At 30.6% G+C, this 19,624-nt stretch overlaps 2 protein-coding genes and 2 non-coding genes across 4 annotated transcripts; 2 read left to right on the top strand and 2 right to left on the bottom strand.

Moving 5' to 3' along the window:
* Positions 1-2,540: 2,540 nt before the first annotated feature.
* On the bottom strand, positions 2,541-2,620 carry TRNAL-UAG (transfer RNA leucine (anticodon UAG)). Its single transcript has one exon. It is a non-coding gene; the product is annotated as a tRNA-Leu (tRNA).
* A 91-nt stretch (positions 2,621-2,711) lies between these two features.
* LOC115717236 (pseudouridine kinase) lies at positions 2,712-6,536 on the top strand. Its single transcript, XM_061115917.1, is given in 12 exon segments — positions 2,712-2,994; positions 3,088-3,213; positions 3,803-3,905; positions 4,139-4,186; positions 4,431-4,528; positions 4,656-4,770; positions 4,862-4,944; positions 5,048-5,148; positions 5,150-5,364; positions 5,367-5,561; positions 6,109-6,262; positions 6,431-6,536. Coding segments are annotated over 12 exon segments (1,371 nt in total). The 5' UTR covers positions 2,712-2,910; the 3' UTR covers positions 6,480-6,536.
* An 8,864-nt stretch (positions 6,537-15,400) lies between these two features.
* Positions 15,401-16,973, top strand: LOC115718038 (uncharacterized). The gene is made up of 2 exons (XM_030647003.2): positions 15,401-15,853; positions 16,609-16,973. The coding sequence occupies exons 1-2, from the start codon at positions 15,523-15,525 to the stop codon at positions 16,623-16,625; spliced, it is 348 nt and encodes a 115-aa protein (XP_030502863.2). The 5' UTR covers positions 15,401-15,522; the 3' UTR covers positions 16,626-16,973.
* Positions 16,974-17,158: 185 nt separating this feature from the next.
* On the bottom strand, positions 17,159-17,230 carry TRNAG-UCC (transfer RNA glycine (anticodon UCC)). The gene has a single exon. It is a non-coding gene; the product is annotated as a tRNA-Gly (tRNA).
* Positions 17,231-19,624: the final 2,394 nt, after the last annotated feature.

Raw genomic sequence — 19,624 nt, 5'->3', positions numbered from 1 at the left:
CTTAAACTTGACATGAGTAAGGCCTATGATAGAGTTGGGTGGACTTTTTTAGAAGCCATGCTAATCCGAATGGGTTTTGATTTTCATTTTGTTGCTCTAATTATGTCTTGTGTCACTACTGTGTCCTACAATGTCACACATGGGGGGAGAGTAATGGGCCCTATAATCCCAGGCAGAGGAATTCGACAGGGTGATCCACTTTCACCTTATCTTTTTCTGGTGTGTGCTGAGGGGTTATCTTCACTTTTGAAACATTATGAACACAATCGTTGGTTAACTGGTTGTCAAGTTGCAAGGGGTGCGCCTCGTGTTTCTCACATGCTTTTCGCTGATGATAGCTATGTCTATTGCAAGGCTAATAATGAGGAGGCTGCAAGAGTGTTGCAACTTTTCAATGTGTATCAAAGAGCCTCGGGTCAACAGGTTAATCAAGCCAAGTCCTCTATTTTTTTCAGTAAAAATGTTAATGAAGGTACTCGGGCAGGATTGTGTACTACTCTGGGTATAAATGAAGCCATGGAAAATAGTATGTATTTGGGATTACCTTGTACAATGGGTCGAAACAAGAATGCAATACTTGGTTTCCTTAAAGATAAAATGCAGAAGAAAATATTCTCTTGGGAGAGTAGATTTTTATCTAAAGCAGGCAAATAAGTTCTTTTAAAGTCTGTCGCCCAAGCGTTGCCTTGTTATGCTATGAGTGTCTTCTTACTCACTAAGGAAATCTGCTCTAATCTTGAAGGAATGATGTCCAAATTCTGGTGGAAATCTCAGTCTAATTCTTCTAGTAAGGGCGTGAGTTGGATGAGTTGGAAGAAACTTTGTCGCCACAAGTATGAGGGTGGTATTGGCTTTCGGGACCTTCGTAATTATAATCTTTCGTTTCTTGGAAAACAGGGATGGAGATTATTGACCAATGAGAATTCTTTGGTAAGCATGATTTACAAAGCTCGATACTATCCTACATGTACATACCTCACGGCTGAGATGGGTCCAAATCCCAGTTTTATTTGGCGAAGCATTTTAGAAGCCAATGACCTGGTTTGTGCTGGTGCAAGAAGATCGATTGGAGGAGGGACATCTGTTAGTATACTGCGTGATCCGTGGCTTCCCCACAACCAAAATCCCTTCATCGCTTCCAGCCACCCTGCTCTGGTAGATAAAATGGTCTCTAATTTGTTTTTCGGTTGGGCAGAAAAACTGGGATATAGAGGCGTTGAATGATTTATTTGAAGAAAGGGATAAAGAGCTAATTATGGCAATTCAACTCAGCGACTCTGTGGAAGAAGATCTCTGGTTTTGGAACCAGTCTTCATCTGGTTTGTATACAATTAAGAGTGCTTACTCTTATTTGCAGCAGGAAACTACCACGGCTGACTTGGTGCAGAACACAGATGGCTTTAAAAAGCTGTGGCAATTGGATATTCCTCAAAAGGTTCAACATTTCTTATGGCGTGCAACATCGGGGTGTCTTCCAACTAAAGTTCAGCTGAACACAAAACATGTGAATATTGAAATGATGTGTCCATTTTGTAATTTTTCTGCTGAAACAATATTTCACATTCTTCTTGGCTGTAGCTTTAGTCAATCGTGCTGGTCCTTATCTATAGTGAGCGCTGCTGGTGCAAACTATACTGAATTCAGCTGCTGGTTTTTCGATTTAATAGCCTCTAAACCTCCGGATGTGGTGCGAGAAGCAGCTATGGTTAGCTGGAAGATTTGGGCGGTCCGTAATGATCTTGTGTGGAATGATAAAACTTGTTCAGCGTATGAAGTGGTACGATCGGCTAGAGTCGTCCTTGACCAATGGTTAAGTGCTCAAACACAAAAACATGGGGCATTATTAATTGATGATATTAATAATGTTAATGAGCACTGGCGGAAACCAATGTTAAATACGGTTAAGGTTAATGTTGATGGTGCCATTTTTCAAGCGGAAAACAAGTTCGAATTTGGTTGTATAACGAGGGATCACAATGGACAACTTATTGAAGCTATTTCTGGGAGCCGAATTGGCTTGGTTCAACCTGAAGTTGCTGAAATGATTCGGGTGAAAGAGGCTTTAAGTTGGATCAAACGAAAGAAGTGGTTAAATGTAGTGATAGAGACCGGTGCTTTAATGGTGGTTCAGGCGATTAAAAGTTCGATCAATATGCCATCACAATTTGGTCTAATTGCTAGAGACTGTCGAGAGCTTCTTTCTACTTTAAATAATATTTCTTTAATGTTTGTTAAACGGTCTGCTAACAAGGTTGCTCATTGCATTGCAAGAGCGTCTAGTTTAAAGTCAGATTGTATTTTCAGTGAGGCTAATGCTCCTTTAGAGTTAAGGTCTATTGTAGCTACTGAAAGTTATTGAATAAACACTATCTTTTATTCAAAAAAAAAAAAAAAAAAAAAACCTTAAAACTTAAGGCACAATTATTACTATTGATTGTGTGAGATTACAATTATGAACCAATAAACGACAGTGAAATTTAAGTCAATAAACGACATAGAAAATACAAAAACGACATCAAAACAAATATCTTAAAATAAATTGACAGCTGTGGGATTTGAACCCACGCCCTTTCGGACCAGAGCCTAAATCTGGCGCCTTAGACCACTCGGCCAAACTGTCTGTTTTTCATTCTCTGTTAGTTACATATTTAATATATAAATAAAATAACTACAAATTAGAGACAAAAGTCAACAATTATATTTTCAATTTACTTGAAGATTATTATCAAGTAATTTTGACTTTTTTAAATTTACTCACTAAATCCAGAGGTGGTCGGCGGCGAGCCCTGATCGGAGTAAAATAAGGTAGCGGCGGCAAATGGGTTTAGAGAGAAACCTTGGGAAATTGGCTACAACAATCGAAAAATCCTCTCTTTTCTGTTAATTGTTTGAATCGAGACTCAACACATTATGGACAGCACTGCTCGCAGAAGATTGGATTGTATTTCTCATCACCTTTTACAGCCGTATCAACCCACTCATTTTCTTCAACCAGTGAGTTTATTGTAACTCCTTTTTGTTTTGTTTCTTACATTTTGGTTGGTGATTTCCTGTGTTTGATTATTATTGTTATGTTTTGTGAGAAAGGGGTTAGTCAGTAATGGGCAATTGGAAAGTGAAGTGTTTGAGCCTGTGATCATTGGTGGTATGGTTTTGGACATTCATGCCACTCCTTCAACTCCTGCAAGTCCAAGGACCACTACTCCTGGAATGGTATACAATTACTCTTTTAATTTCTACTTCAGTCGCTCGTTTGATAATGTATTGTATGTATTTTCATTCCAGGCCTTTTTAATGGCTATGAAAAATGCATTATTTTCATGTTGTTGTAATGCCCATTTGAATAATGGCTGCCATTTCATTGTGGCTTAAACTTTGTTTTAATGGAATGGATTTGCAATTTCTATTAGAGGCATTTTTCAGATAGAATAAATAGGGCTGAAAAAAATCATGCCCCTTGAATTATTATTGATGTTATAGTGAATTATGAGACTTGTGTTAAATATTCTCCATCATATTTTGCCCCTCAAATTTTTCGAGTGTCAAATCTTATCCCTTTTGTTATAGCAAATAAAAGTTCCGGGGGCAAAATATGGTAGTGATTATACTTCCGGAGATGAAATTGTTAAACATTCAAAGCTGAGGGGGAATATTTAACATCGCTAATAATTTGGGGGGTACAAACTTATTAAGGACAAAGTTTAGAGGGGAAAAATACCTATATATTCTTTCAGATAATAGGTTCTTGTTACAATATATGAGAATTATATAATTCTTTCCTTTGGGATCTTTTTACTCTCAGATAAACTATGTATTGGGTGGTGTAGCAAGAAATGTTGCAGAGTGCATGTCAAAGCTTGCAACAAAACCTTTTATGATTAGTGTCTTGGGTCTTGACATGGCAGGTACTTTGCTACCATTGTTTATTATTGTAATTTATAGGCTTAGTGCAGGCCATATTTATGTTGTTTCTCAAAGAAGAGTGAAATGCTTAAATTCTTATTTTTCATCATGACCAATTCAGTTGTAGAGATTTTATACACATAAGTTTATTCATGCCATTTTATCTGCTGATTAAAATTCAGCTGTATAAATATACTAGTATTTGTGACACTGAATGTATATTTTCTTGGCCAAGGAAATATGTTGCTGGATCACTGGAAATCTGCTGAGCTATCAACCAAAGGTAACCCCAAATATGCTTAGTCCATTGAGACTTTTGATTTGGTCTCATTTTAATTACATGTTGCCTATATTAGTTTCTCTCTCTCATCAAAATTTGGTGTTTTATCTCTAGAAGGTTTTGGCCAATGTAAGTTCCAACTATTTATTTAGTTTCTCTCTCTCTTCAAAATTTGGTGTTTTATGTCTAAAAGGTTTGGGCCAATGTAAGTTTCAACTATTTATTTGGAATAATGGTTTTTGAGTAGGAATTCTGAGGCAGGATGTTATCAAGACTGCTGTTGTAAGCAACATATTTGATGTTACCGGAGAGGTGGTGGCTGGTGTTGCAAGCGTGGAAGCTATTGTAAGTACTTAAACACGAAGGATTAAATTTTGGCAGCATAAAATTAGCACTCCCAAAACTTGATCTTTGTATTATTTAATGTAGTTATTTCCATTGAGTTAAGCTGATTTTATGGTGCATGGTGTAGGAGAAGTATCTTACACCAGATTGGATCCAGAAATTCAAGCACAATATTCATTCTGCTCCTGTTATGATGGTTGATGCGAATCTGAATCTTTCAGCTCTAGAATTTTCTTGCCAAAGTACTTTGCATAAACTCTTGTTCTTTATCCAATTTCCCTTTGTTCTCTTCTGTTAATATATTGTTAATATGGGTTCCTTTCACTTTCTCAGTAGCTGCATCATCGAATACTCCAGTGTGGTTTGAGCCTGTATCAGTTGCAAAATCTCGAAGAATTGTGTCGGTTGCCAAGTATGTGAGTGTTGTACCACTTTCCCATTATATCAAGATCATCATATGCTCTATTTTATGGATTTTCTTTTATAACAATTGACATGTCTTATGGTGGATTTCTTCAGGTAACTTTTGTTTCGCCAAATGAATATGAACTTATTTCCATGGCTAATGCTTTAACTGGTGGAAGCGAGTTTTCTTTCTCTTCATTTGAAAATGACAACATAGAATCTTTGCTCCAAAGGTGGTATCAAATTTGTTGTTGTCACACTTGGCTCGAAGGGAATGTTATTATGCTCTAATGGAGAGCCAAGATTTACGAGCGTTGATCATGAAGGGTACAAACAAGATGTTACTGGAAGAAATTTATATAAGACCGTCGCTTCAGCCTGTCCTCGTAAACTTTTCTCTGACTGTACTAAATCAGAGACTCTTCTATTTGCTATCATCTTCCTGCTCTTCCTGCATCAGTTGTGAGGCTTACCGGGGCTGGTGATTGCTTGGTTGGCGGGACACTTTCTTCCATTTGTGCTGGTTTGGATGTGATACAAAGCTTGGCAGTCGGCATTGCAGCTTCAAAAGCTGCTGTTGAAGCTGAGGCTAACGTCCCCAATGCTCTTGATTTGGCCTCAATTGCAGGTATGACAAGCATTTGTGTCAAACTCGTTTTCGCTTAATGAATGGCTGAATTATGTTCTTATTATATTTCATATTAAGGGTTAATTGCGGCATAACTACCTAAAGTTTTGAGTATGTAAATGGCATAAACTTAATAATTTTTTTAGCGGCATAAGTACTGTTAGTGAAAACTATAAATTTTTTTTTCATTTGAATTTATTAAAAGAATATTTAAAAATAATTTATACTACATGTTTTTATTAGACCTATAAATGATTTAAAATGTGGGCTTTATAATGAAGTCTGTACTCATAAAACTAGATAAAAATTACAGTTTTACAAATATTAGTACTTATGTTGCTAAAAAATCATTGAGATTTTGCTGGTTATAAACTCAAAAATTTTAAATACTTGTGCCACTATTTACCCTCATATTAATAAGGCTGGGTGTGTGTTTATTTCGAAAAGCACCTAGAAACAAGATAACAACCTGTAATCAACACTGGTTTTTCTATAAACTCGTTTATGCTTATGCAACTTATCTTTTTTTTAAAAAAAAAAAATGCAGAGGATGCAAGGTTGGTTTACTCTGCAGCCAAAGTTGTGTGCATGGAACAATGGTCTGAAATCAATTTTTTTCTTCATGAAGCGAACCATATCGAAACATTCAGCTGCGTCGACGAACAAACTATCATTCTCCTGTACTTGAAAGCAAATGCAGTGTAGGTTTTCATAATTATACTCAAGTTAATTCATGAAATATGCATTATATTTGTTACTGTGATTCAGTTTCGAGCAATCTCATTTATCAATGAGTCATATCATAAATATCTCAATTTTAATTTGCTTGAGCTGAATAAGCCTTGGAGAAATTTTTGTCAAATTTTCAGGTTTGTTTGGAAGGAGATAGACTTTTTTTCATATAATAAAGTGCATTAGTAATTAAATGTTAATAAACATATGGATTGCTATATTTATTGGCAGTTGATTTTTTTAGACTTTTCCTTTAATTTAAAATTTATACCTTTTTGTCTAAATTTAATAAATAGATTTAGGGCGTGTTTAGAAAGTTACAGTGTAATTGGATTTATGTGTAATTGAAGGTAATTACACAATTTGACATGTTTGTTTGACCATGCAATTACATTCTAACAGTGTAATTGGAGGTACTTGAGGTGTTCCAATTACACTCACCAATTTTCATGGCCCCTCATGAGAATTGAGTGTAATTACTAAAAACTTTCTATTTTAAACATTAACTACTAAAAAAAATTTATTTTTCGGTGTAATTACTTAATTATTTTTAAATAAGATATTAGGAATTCATATGTAATTACTACCTCATATTCAAACACACTTTGTATTTTAAAATATAATGTAATTATTAGACTCTGTAATTATTGCTCTATTAATTACAGTTGCTAGTAATTATACAATTACTTTCAAACACACTCTAAATATATGTATGTATGTATTTGGAAAATTGACCAAAATCTAGGTTAATTTATTGTGTAAAAAGGGAAAAAAAAGAATTCATAAGACTAAATCTAGTATTAAAAATTTGTCAAAAATATAATAAAATCTAGTATATTGTTATAAAATAATATAAAATAGATAACAAGAAAAGAAGAAGAAGAATATGAAGAGAGAAAGAGAAACTCAATAAGAATTTTTTCAGTTTTTTATTCTAATGGGGCGAATTCCTATTCAAAAATATGACTAAAAGAATGAGAAACAAAATCAATGTAATAAAGGAAAATACAACCAAGCATTAATATTGATAATTAATTTGGTAATTTGGACATCCATAAATAATATTTCATAATACTCCCTATTGGATGTCCACAAAAACTATCTCATTAAAAACCTTACTGGAAATACTTGGCCAAAAGAAAAAGAGTGCAGTATGAATTAACTCCCCCTCATTAAGGCATTCGTGGAGATCTTCTAATCGAATAATTTCAATATGTCGTCTTTTCAAATGTTGATGCTAGTAATAACTTTGTGAATAAGTCTGCAAAATTGACACTTGATTGAATTTGTTGAACACTAATATGCATTTTCTTGAAATGTATAAAGAAGAATTTGGTGAAATGCGTTCTAATTATATTTCCTTCAATGTACCTTCCTTTTAGTTGAGCGATGCAAGCAGTATTATCTTAATAGAGAACTGTTTGTGTTGATACTTCTTTATAGAGTGCAATTCATATGTTTCTTGAATATGCTATGTCAATGATCTCACTCCCAGACATTCTCTACTTGCTTCATAAAATGCAAGTATGTTAACATGATTTAAAGTTGCTTCGTTAAAAACCTTGTCAGGAAAACCCAGTGGGACAAAACCTGATCTAAGGAAAAAAGAGTGCAATATAAATTTCATATTCATAACTATTTGCAAGTTGCCTCGTTAAAAATCTTGCCAGGAAAACTCAGTGGGACAAAATCTGAGCTAAAGAAAAAAGAGTACAACATGAATATGTCTTCCCCTCATGCACATATGATCCGTAATTCTTTTGGTGATAATATATCTCATAAGATTATTGTTATCACTTTTAAAATATCATCGTATATTATCTATGATCGTATTTCTATAACTCTTCCAGAGTATATGTTGACTTCTAAATTATTGAAGGGTTCCTGGAACATCAATATTTATCCAACTAATTGTATCATTCATGTGTGTATACAATTTTGTTCATACTAAAATTTAAAATTTTAAGTAGATATGAACATAACACATTAATGATAATATAAATTTTTATTTGTGACAATGATGGTACTCCAAGACCATATATTTGTTCCATTCTTACTGTATGATCTTAATTTTCTTATCAAATGATCAAATATCTATAATTCTTGATGCATATGAAGTACTTCAGGACTTCTTTACTAATGAACAAACTATATACATTTAATATTTCTCAATATACAGAAAGAAATAAAAGTTTGTTCTTCAATTAATCAAAAACTCTTCAAGAGTCTATCACAACGTATAATTTACAAATTTATATTGCATAGACAACCATACGTGTTTTTCAAATAATAATTTACTTACATGTCTTTATTTCATACAAAGATCTTTTTCATATAGTGCGTGCGACTTTAAATTTATATCACTTAAGACGTGTATTAAATTCTTCTAGAATTTTTAGATAAGGTTTATTTCAAATTCTCACTATATTAGGAGCTCTAATTAAATAACTTTTTGTTACAATATTTATGTGACACTTATAAATCCTTATAAAATATATTTCAGGCTATAATCAAATCATGATTATATTTTCTCAATATTTAAGCTTTATTTCAATCAATCTCATGTCTATGCAAACTTTGTACAACAATTCATTATGTACAAATACATATATGCAAATTTTTTATTAGAAATATTTATTTGCATACTCTATAGGTCTTACTTCACTTTATGCGAGTAAACTTGCCTGAACTGTGTCATAATATTTTGGCCAAAAACAAAATGTATGTCGATAATTCTCGACAAATCTAATGTCATGATCATTGCTATATCATGTTAGTTTATTGCATATGCAAACATTCCTCCCATCTTGACATAAATTATAGAGATCTCTTTAAATTACATATTTTTCAAATATGTTTATCATTTATAGGTATCTATATAGAACCACTTCATGGATTCAATTATAATCAAATATGTTATGTCTAACTTCTCTAGGGAGTCTCTTCTAGAGTACCGTTTCCATCACGGTTATTATTTTTAAATTATCAATACTTTATATTATTAAGGTATCTCTAGGAGCACATCTACATTTAACAACTTCAGGACAAATCAAATGAACATTTATTAATAATTTCAACATTGTTCATTTACGCTTCAGGCGTTTTCAACTCATTCTAACTCAACTTTAAATAATATTGATTTGCAGTTGGTATATATCATTTTGAACTATATCGTTCTTATATACTTTGTGGAAGGATCATTTTTCAAAAATTATCATTGATCCCAACTGCTCCTCTCCCCCTGATCGAGAATTTTTAAAAATTGTGATATCTAATAATATTAATACATCTGTATGGATTTCAATATATAACAATGAATCAATATTTGTTTAAACCCATATATACTAAATGACATTGAACTTCGGGTTTAAGTTCAATAGTTATGAACTTAAAAGAACAAGATACCTTAAAAGAACCATGAATCTTGGATTACATTATCAGAAGTTCTTAGCTATCCTAGAAAGATACAGCAATGCTGACTGGAATACTTTATCAGATGATTCCAAAGCAACCAGTGGCTATATTTTTAGTATAGCTAGAGGAGCTATTTCTTGGAAATAAAAAAAAAAAAACAAACCATTTTGGCAGAGTCCACCATGCAGTTTGAAATGATAGCACTAGCAACTACTAGTGAAGAAGCAAGTCGGTTGAGGAGTCTGCTAGCTTAGATCCCTTTATGGAAAAAACTGATACCAGCTGTGTTAGTCCACTACGATAGTACTGCGGCTATTGCAAAAGTTCAGAGTCGTTATTATAACGGTAAGAGACAACAAATACGTAGTAAACATAGTACTGTTAGAGAGTTCCTCTCTATTGGAGCAGTAAGAGTGGATCATGTACGCATTGATGAAAACTTAGTCGATCATTTGACGAAAGGATTAGCTAAAGTGAAAGTTCTTAAAACCTCAAAAGGCATGGGACTATTGCCCTTAGAATAGATGAGTCACTCATAATGGTAACCCGACCTTTAAGACTGGAGATCCCAAGAAATAAGTTCAATGGGTAATAACAAGTTATGATGTGATAAAGAATGAGATCATGCTATGTAAAGCATGAATTCTTGAAGTAATATAAGGTTGAGATAATAGAAACTCTTAATGAGATCTATAGTCTATGTAGAGTGGAGTACCGAACTACAGGAGTACGCTTGATAGACTCACCAACGTGAATGTAGAAGTGGGGTTGCTTCCTATGAAATTTGCGCAAATTTCTAGAGCGTTCACTACATTGGGATAGACGTGCATGGCCATTAAAGCTTGGGCTTTTGGACTACACCCGAGAAAAGTTGTGTGTGGTACATCGTTAGAGATAGAGTTCAAGACTACGAGTCACTCTAGTATATTCTAAGTTGTATTCATAATGCAAAGGTTCAAATCGAAAGATACATTTGCTCAATCTTATTACTTAGGATACTGCTCGAGAAAACATTTTTAAAAAAATTTAAAGTGGGGGATTGTTAGAATTTTATGAAATCTTATAAGAAAAAAATAAAATATGAAGTGTGTGAGTAAATGGAGTCTCGCATAGGATAAAAATACTTCATTAGAAGTGTATATAATTTTCAAGTTTGGAACTTGGGTTGGGGCCCCAAGGGGTACCCAGTTTTGTGCGCATGGGTGAGGACTCACACACCGGACTACCACACGCGCGCGCTCGCCGCCGCCACTCTCTGTCCATGTCGCACCGAGCTGGCGGGTAGGTGGGTGTCACTTTGTTTTTCTAGAGAAAATGTATTTATTAAATTATTATTATTATTTATTTAATTAATTAAAACAGTTTTTTTAAAACGTGTTTAATTAATTGGTAAACAAAGGCTTCCTAATTTTTAGCATCGTTCCCACGATCTCACATTCTAATGTTCCCTTCAGTAACGTCTTTCTTCCCGCTACTACCTTCGGTGTATTGCCTATATAATGCATCCATACCAACGGGAGAAATACATCTCTCTTTCTCACTGAAAAACATATACGATATATACATACGATTATATTACATATATATTCCAAGCAGTAATCGATTTTTGGGTTTGGTATTTCGACAGTTCTCTATCATACAATAAAGTTCTGATACAATTTGTTCGACTGTGCTATTTTATCCTGAGGACGACAAGGTTGATAGTTTGTTTGCACATATCTAAGCAGTGCCTCGAATGTCTTAAAGAGAACGACTTAATTCGCAACTTAATCTGAATTCTAATTCAATAAATTCGTTCCTTTTATTTTCTGCGATAACTATTTTTACAACAATACATTTCATTTCAAACTCAGATCAAAATGTTATCTTAAGCCATTTCCTTTAGTTTAATGCAGTATCTAATTAGTCCAAGAAAGGGGCTGTTTAGCCTTGCTAGCTAGTCAAAAGTTGAAATAGATGGGTCGGTGGTGTTTCCAATTTCTGTATACCATAATCTAATATCCAATTCCAATTTCCAAGTCAAGTCATTTTTGTAACTTTGTTATCCCCAAAATACTTTTTAAATTAGACCCACAAACCAACAAAACAAGATCCTAGCAAAGTATGAAATATTATGAATGGAATCTTCTCCCTAGCTATTGGTTATACAATCATAGGTTTTTGACCCCTTTTTTAGGCTCATCAATTTTTTCAAATTGGACAACAAAGTCACGAGGCTTCTGTCTAATTGTGTGGAAAATCATGTTAAGCTTACATATATGCACTATAACATATATGTACGGTCATGATCATGATCATGATCATGAATATCTCTTTTAACTTGTGGTTGGAGCTGGAACTTGGTGCCCATTTCTAAAAGATTTTTTTTTTTCTTTTACATATATTTATAATCATGTATATATAAAATACATTGTGTTTTATTTAGATAGTAGTTATAAAAATTTATAATTACAAGTACTCTCATACCACGAGTAATTTATTTTTATGTATATGTATTGATTCATTTATTTATATAAATATATATGTACCATTGTTTTATGTATTATTTGGTTTTGAGATAAAATAATGTGATTCTACTATATATTAATTGCTTCAACGAGGAGATACTTGACCTAAATAGCAATAATAGACCAGTTTTAAAATTAATAATAATAAAAAAGTGTAATTAGGTGATTCTACTATTGATTGATTATGGTGATGTCAATGACTCAATTTACAGGACAGGAAATATCTTGTAGTAGTGGATCTTAATAATTAATTACAAGAGTAACTTTTTTTTTTTCCTTTTTTGAGAAAAAAGGTCTCATGGAACACCAAAGCAAACAACTCTAATAATGGGAGAGAGACACAAAATTGTATTCATTAGTGTTAGAATTTCACCAACACCACACAACACAGAAACCACACAAGAATAACATAAACATGAATTTTAACAAACAGAAAACAAACAACACAATGCGTATAGAGCTTCAAACTTTCCCTCAATTAATTGTGAAGAGCCTATTTCTCTTTCTGAACTTCCTTGGACATGGTTCAGTTCATTTATTACTAATCTTAGTAGTAGCACAATTACAATCACACTTGGCTATGGGTAGAAGCGGATTAGACTTGTGCTTAGGACCCACTTAGTTCAAAGACTCAAAATTCTTTTAACCCTTTTATAAATTATTATTTTTTTTCAATTAAATAAGGGTTCAAAAATATTTTTTCCCTATGACCCACTCAATTTAAGGGTCGGCCTTGATTACAATCAATGGCAATACTAATGTTGGACCTCGTTCTTCCATCTTGTTGGGTTTTCAGCTCACCTTAACACCCACATTAGTATGATATTGCCCGTTTTAAGCCTTAACCCTCACGATTTTATTTTTAGGCACATTCCCAAAAGGTTGCAAACTAATAGACTAAGTGGAACACTTATGTTCAATGCAACTCTTGTAGGTTTTATGGTACTAAATCAGGTACGAGCAGAATAAAAGTTTCTATCATCGTACCACATCTTCATAATCACCATATGTATATATATTATACTCCTAAAAGTAAATAGATGAAAAGATAATTTACCTCTTGAAGCTTATCAAGTATCCTTGATTCTTTTTGTATGTTGTATTATTGGTTGATCTCAAAATACTCACATGGTAGTCTTCTAAATCTTCTACCATACACAGGGACTAGTGTGGGCTATTAGAATAAAGTATATACAAAATTTTTATTCAATTCTCAACACATGAGCAAGAGTTATTCTATAGTTATGTAGTTATGATGGAGAGAAAAGATTAATCAAATTAATCCTTTTTAAGCTTACCAAAAATAATACATATGATTTATTCGTTATATTTAAATAAAAACGTTTTATTTAATTAATTATTTAAATTAAATTTTTTTATTAAATTATATTTAATTATTTGAATAAATAATATAACTGAATCCTGTTACATATTTATTTCCTATAATCGATTGAGAAGATCTCTCAACTACCTTGAGAGAATATATCAACCGATAAAAATATCTATAACAACTTTTTAAATTCAAATTTTAAATAAATATTATCTTCTAAATTAATTAATTAATTAACTCAAAAATAAAAATAAATTATTTATTACAAAATAAATAGTTACTATATATTGACAAATCAAAATAGATTTTTTGAGCTTCTATATATAATTTTTATTCCTACCCTTGATAATATTTTAAGGTGGCGATCTGGAATCATGGACCAATAATTATAAGTTCTAATACACTAGATTATTTATTGAATCTAATCAATCAAATAATCATGTTTATTAATTGTATAATTACTTTACTATAAATATGGAATTGAACTCTTAGTATAGAATTATATTTACTAAGTTTTATTATAGTGACCATTGATATAATAAAGTCAAATGACTAGCCCTCCTTGTATCGATTCATAATTAGTTTTGGTTAAATTATTGTTTTACCTTTCTAATTACTTCTTTATTTTTTAGTACCGTTAATTCACCAGTGAAAGTATAATTTATATCCAATCTAAATTTGTGCACAACTTTTCAGTTCCAGAATTAACACTTTAATGGAACCAACATTCGATCCGTTAGAAAAGTCATAATTCCGTAATTGTAGATCATGTTCCCAGCCATCCATATTATTAGATTCCTAAAATAAAAATTGTAAGAATCATATTCTCTGAAATTTTAACGAGTGAATCAAAGAAACTAATAACATAAACAAGAGTTCACGATTACTCAAGATTTATGTCGATCTACTATTGATCATCTTTATCATATATATATGAATTATATCTTTATAGTAAACAACATGTGTAATAAAAACAACTTAATTACATATCGATTATTGTCATATATAATCTCTATTATGTACAACCTTGACCTAGATGTCATTTTATACATCAGCAATTTGAATTGAAATTGTTTGTACCACATAACGGGCATCAGTGAATCACACTAACAACCATTGATTAAAAAATTTTATAACTTTAATATATTATTGACTGCTTTATTCATGGTTAATTCTCTTTACAATACAAGTCACAACAATATGTATATATATATATGAATAAAAAAATTTATGATATTTATATATAAATTATTTAATATTAAATATTAATAATTTTTTTTTGAAGACATTAATAATTTAACATTCAAGCATATATTAAAATGTTCAACTTATATTTATAAATATAATTATTTTTTCAGGAGTATCGAATTGAAGTAATTAATATGAATCAACTAAATACACATACTTAATTATTATACATTATTATTCTATTCTATATTATATACAAATTCTTCTTAAATTTATTATCAATTTTTTTAACATTCGACACAACAAGAAAATTGTGGTTGGATAGATCACTTTTATTTGTACTGATTTGTTACGTTATCTTATAATTATTATTATCTGCTAATATAATGTTGCCTATTAATTAACTTTGTTCATGAATGAACCTTATGTATGGTGGTATTGTTTTTTTCTTCTTCTACTTTTATTTTAAGGCTGATATTGTTATGGTTCTCTCCCTCCAAAAAAAAAAAAAAAAAAAAAAACTAATCACGAGATTGAGTAAAGAGTAATTTTTACTCTCTCATTATTAATTTTGCTTAATTAATTAGGCCTCTATAATTTTTTCTCAAGTGGTCCCAACAGGCGTACGAAATAGTCATTAGAAAAAAGAGGAAAAAAAAACTAGGGAGGCATGATTGATCTATTATATAAGGAAGGAAAGGAAGTAGATGTTATATATGGGGGAGTAGTTCATAACTCTAGCTTAGATAGAGTAAAAAAACATATCTAGAAAAAAAATCAAAGGAATTAAATGAGGAATTATGGCCGTTTGATAAGCGCGATGGCGAGTTTGATGGTGGTGATCTCGACAATGATGATGTGTTATGGGGCGGAAGTTGCAAGCGCGCAGCTTAGCAACGCGCAGTGCCATGAGGAGAGAAGGATTGGGCTGAACGCGTGCAAGGCGGTGCTGGTTGGGAGGCCTCCCTCGGCGGCTTGTTGCCAACGAGTAAGGGTGACTCATGTTCAATGTGTTTGCCAAGTTATAACGCCCAAGCTGGCTGCTTATATCGATCTCAAACGTGCTATTCCTCTTATTCAAGGCTGCGGTCGCCGTGTTCCTCGCCACTTCAAGTGTGGGAGTAAGTCAATTAATCAATTATAAATACTCTTAATTAGTAGTACATATGATCACTCAACAAAACTAGGTTCCACACATTAATTGAGCATCATTCCAATTATATCCATGGATTTTGTAAATTATTATAAGGTTAATAATTAGTTATTAGTTAGTTTTCTTTTTTATTTTAATAAAATTAGAGAATATATAATAGTGTCCCATAATCAATTGAAAGACAGTACACTTAATTATAATAATGAGACGTGCTACCGTTAATTTTGCTATTACAACTTCTTAGTCAATTTCCGTACTTAAAAATACATGCTAATTTTTTTTTTTTAATTTTTTTAATAACAATATTCGTTATAGTTAAAACATCATTCTTGTAAATTTTTAAAAATTTTAAATAATTTATAATGCCAAAAATAAGTTTGAAATCTTTTGAATATTCTTGATAGACTGGAATATTAGTAACTCTGTTTTCAATATTGTGAATTATTTAGAATTTTTCAAAAATTTATAAAGACGATATTATAACTATAACGAACACTGTTATGAAAAACTTTTAAAGAAAATATTTCGACATGTGATTTCTAATATAAAAATTGACTAAAAAATTATAATGAGAAATTGTAATTAGTACTCCTCAAATTATATATATAAATATAATACAATTCATTAATGGTGATGAATAATAAATTGATGAACTTTTGTATATATATTATTTAGATTTTGCTGGGAATTGAAGTATTTATTCTCATTTTGGTATGTATGCAGGCATCACTACTCCATGAGATGAGAGGCTATATACATGTGTAGGACGTTATTGAAGAGAGGCGTTTAGACGTTTTTATCTATATATGTGTAATAAGTGAGTGGCATGCATATGATGTCTGATGCTTAATATAGGAATAAGGAAGGAATCATTGTTAAAATTAATAGTACACATGCATCAAGTTATTAATTCAGATCCATTTAATGGTGTCAAAATAAGCTCACCTTCCATTTTAATTTTGATGTTATGTCATCATGACTACTTGTTCCTTAATTAAGTTGCTGAGCTCACTACACACAGCCACTGCATATATACAATTGCATGAAATGAATAATATCATGATTTATTAATATTATTCAATATTCACAAGCCAACAAACAGCCAAATCAATACAACTCCAACTAAACAAGAATGATTTCACTAATATATGATATGGACAAATTAACAGCCAAAAAAATTAAGGGCAAATAAAGGAGACAGAATTACTCATTTCATCACCTTAATTTACAAAATTTTAAAAATAATAATAAAAAAAAAAACAAATCAAAAACTTGCGTCTGCCGGGAGTCGAACCCGGGTCTATTGCTTGGAAGGCAATTATCCTAACCGTTGGACTACAAACGCTGTTGCTGAAAGTTCTAACTTTAATAAAACATATAAATTAAAGTTCAAACTAATAACATATTAAATGTTTTTTTTTGAACAATATATGAATGAACTGCTTCTGTTAATCACTACTTGACAACTAACACCAAAACAAAATTCGCTAATCTTCTTAACATCCCCAACTCAAGCTTATAAAGATAAAAATAATTGGCTTATTTGTATTTTAGGTCCTTAAATTGTGGCAAGCTAGTTCTTAAATTTTATTTTTGGGACAAATTAGTCCCCAAACTATATAAATTTTGGCAAATTGGTCCTCAAACATTATGTTTTGACAAATTGGTTCTCAAACTTTTATTTTCTTGAAAACATAAAGTCTTCACTCTTTAATGATGGTATTTTATTTATTTATTTAGTTTTGTATTAATTTTAAATATATTTATATTAATATACGTTATTAAATTAAATACATACATATTTTTTTATATATATATGTACTTTTTTTAAAATATGTCAAAGAAGAAAAAAATAAACCAAGACATATTTTTTTAACATATGCTAAAATAAGAAGAAAAATATATATTTTTATTTATATGTATTTTTTTTAATAAAATCAAGATATATTTTGAATATTACAAAACTATATATACATGTGAACCAATAATTTTTTTATGAACAACACTTACACAAAATATTTCTACTGCCGAATAATTCTTTTGCACTTCATGCAAATATTCATTCTCATCAAATAGTTAGATGTGTATACAAAAAAAAATCAACTATATATAAGTCAATAAAAGTTTTTAGATGCTTTAATCATTTCTTAATTATATAAAAGAACTTAATATGATATCTATTTATATGTGTAGTAAAATATTATTTTGTAGCTAAAATAATATTTTTTTTTATAAACTTACATTATATTAACTTATATTCAGCGACAAACTCATGAAATTTTACCAAATGTAAATTTTAAATAATTAATAAAGATATAGATACAATTAAAAAATATTAAAATTATAATACTATATATTCATAAATCAGTAATAAAATATACTATAAATGTTAAAATATAAAAACGTGAGGGGGCTAAAATTTCTTCTAGACATTATAAGGGTTCCATTGTTTATGTTTTTTTTTATTAATAATATATATGAATAAAGCATATTTTAAGTATTTTGGTAAAAGATTAAATATTATATGAATACTTAAAAATAAATAAATAAATAAAATATATTAATATAATTTTATCAAAGTATTAAAATTAAAAAAAATGAAATTATTTAAATTTAACACAAAAAAATAAATTAAAATAAGTAAAATAAATAAAAATAATAAAAAATATTCATATCTAAAAGTAGTGACTTAATGTTGCTAATAAAATAAAAATCTAGAGATAAATATACTAAAAAATAAAGTGCAGTGATAAACTTGCCAAAATATATATAGTTTGGGGACTAATTTGTCAAAAAATAAAATTTAAGAACCAACTTTACCTCACATATTTATATTATATTATTATTAAAGTTTCTTTATTTTCTCCATATCATATTAAAATTATTTATTTTAATATATTGTATTCATTTGAAAAAAATAAATAAATATAATAATATTACACACATACATTCTAAATGAATTTGAAAAAGTAATATAACATTTTTAGCTGAATGAATTGTAATTCTTTATATGTATAGCTAAATCTTTGAGCTATAACAGCTCATTCAATGGAGCAACATTTTTTACCTCTTTTAGCTAAATTTTTTTTAACTATCAACTACTTTACCTCTTCTATTGTGAGTGTTCTTGTACTTGATCAACTTTACTTACTAATATGAAATTCATGTTTATGAATGAAATGTTAGAATTAATATTGTGGACTAATATAATCATAAGCTTAATACCATAAACACAATCATTAACTATGTGCCCAATATTTGTTCATAACCATAATGGGATGGTTGATAAATTAATTATGTATTAGAGGCACATGAGAGCACCATTTATATTATAATTGGCCCATTAAATTATAGTATACCATAAAAGGACCACTTAAGCCCTATTAGTGAGTAACCCCTTAGGGTTATAAGGGTATGAGATGTATGTATATATATGTCATTGATGGTAGAGTGGTTTTAAGGTGTATGGTAATAAGAAAATAGGGGATTGCTCCACATTGTGGCTCTAAGGGTTTGGGTTCAATCTTGAAAACTTGTTGGTGATTCTTGTTGGAGGCATTCAAGCAAAATGACTCATGTGGATGGATTGGGAGGTATGTGTATTTATGAATTTGATGCTCTAAATAAATATTGATCTTGGTTGATGATTATGAGTAATAAAGATTAGCATTTAATGTATTTTTGTTAGCTCATAATATGTTGAAAGTTTAACAATTGGTATCAAGAGCCAAATTATTGA

The sequence above is a fragment of the Cannabis sativa genome, chromosome 5 (genome assembly GCF_029168945.1).
Source record: "Cannabis sativa cultivar Pink pepper isolate KNU-18-1 chromosome 5, ASM2916894v1, whole genome shotgun sequence".
Classification (NCBI taxonomy): domain Eukaryota; kingdom Viridiplantae; phylum Streptophyta; class Magnoliopsida; order Rosales; family Cannabaceae; genus Cannabis; species Cannabis sativa.
This window is presented reverse-complemented; position numbering and strand designations above follow the sequence as displayed.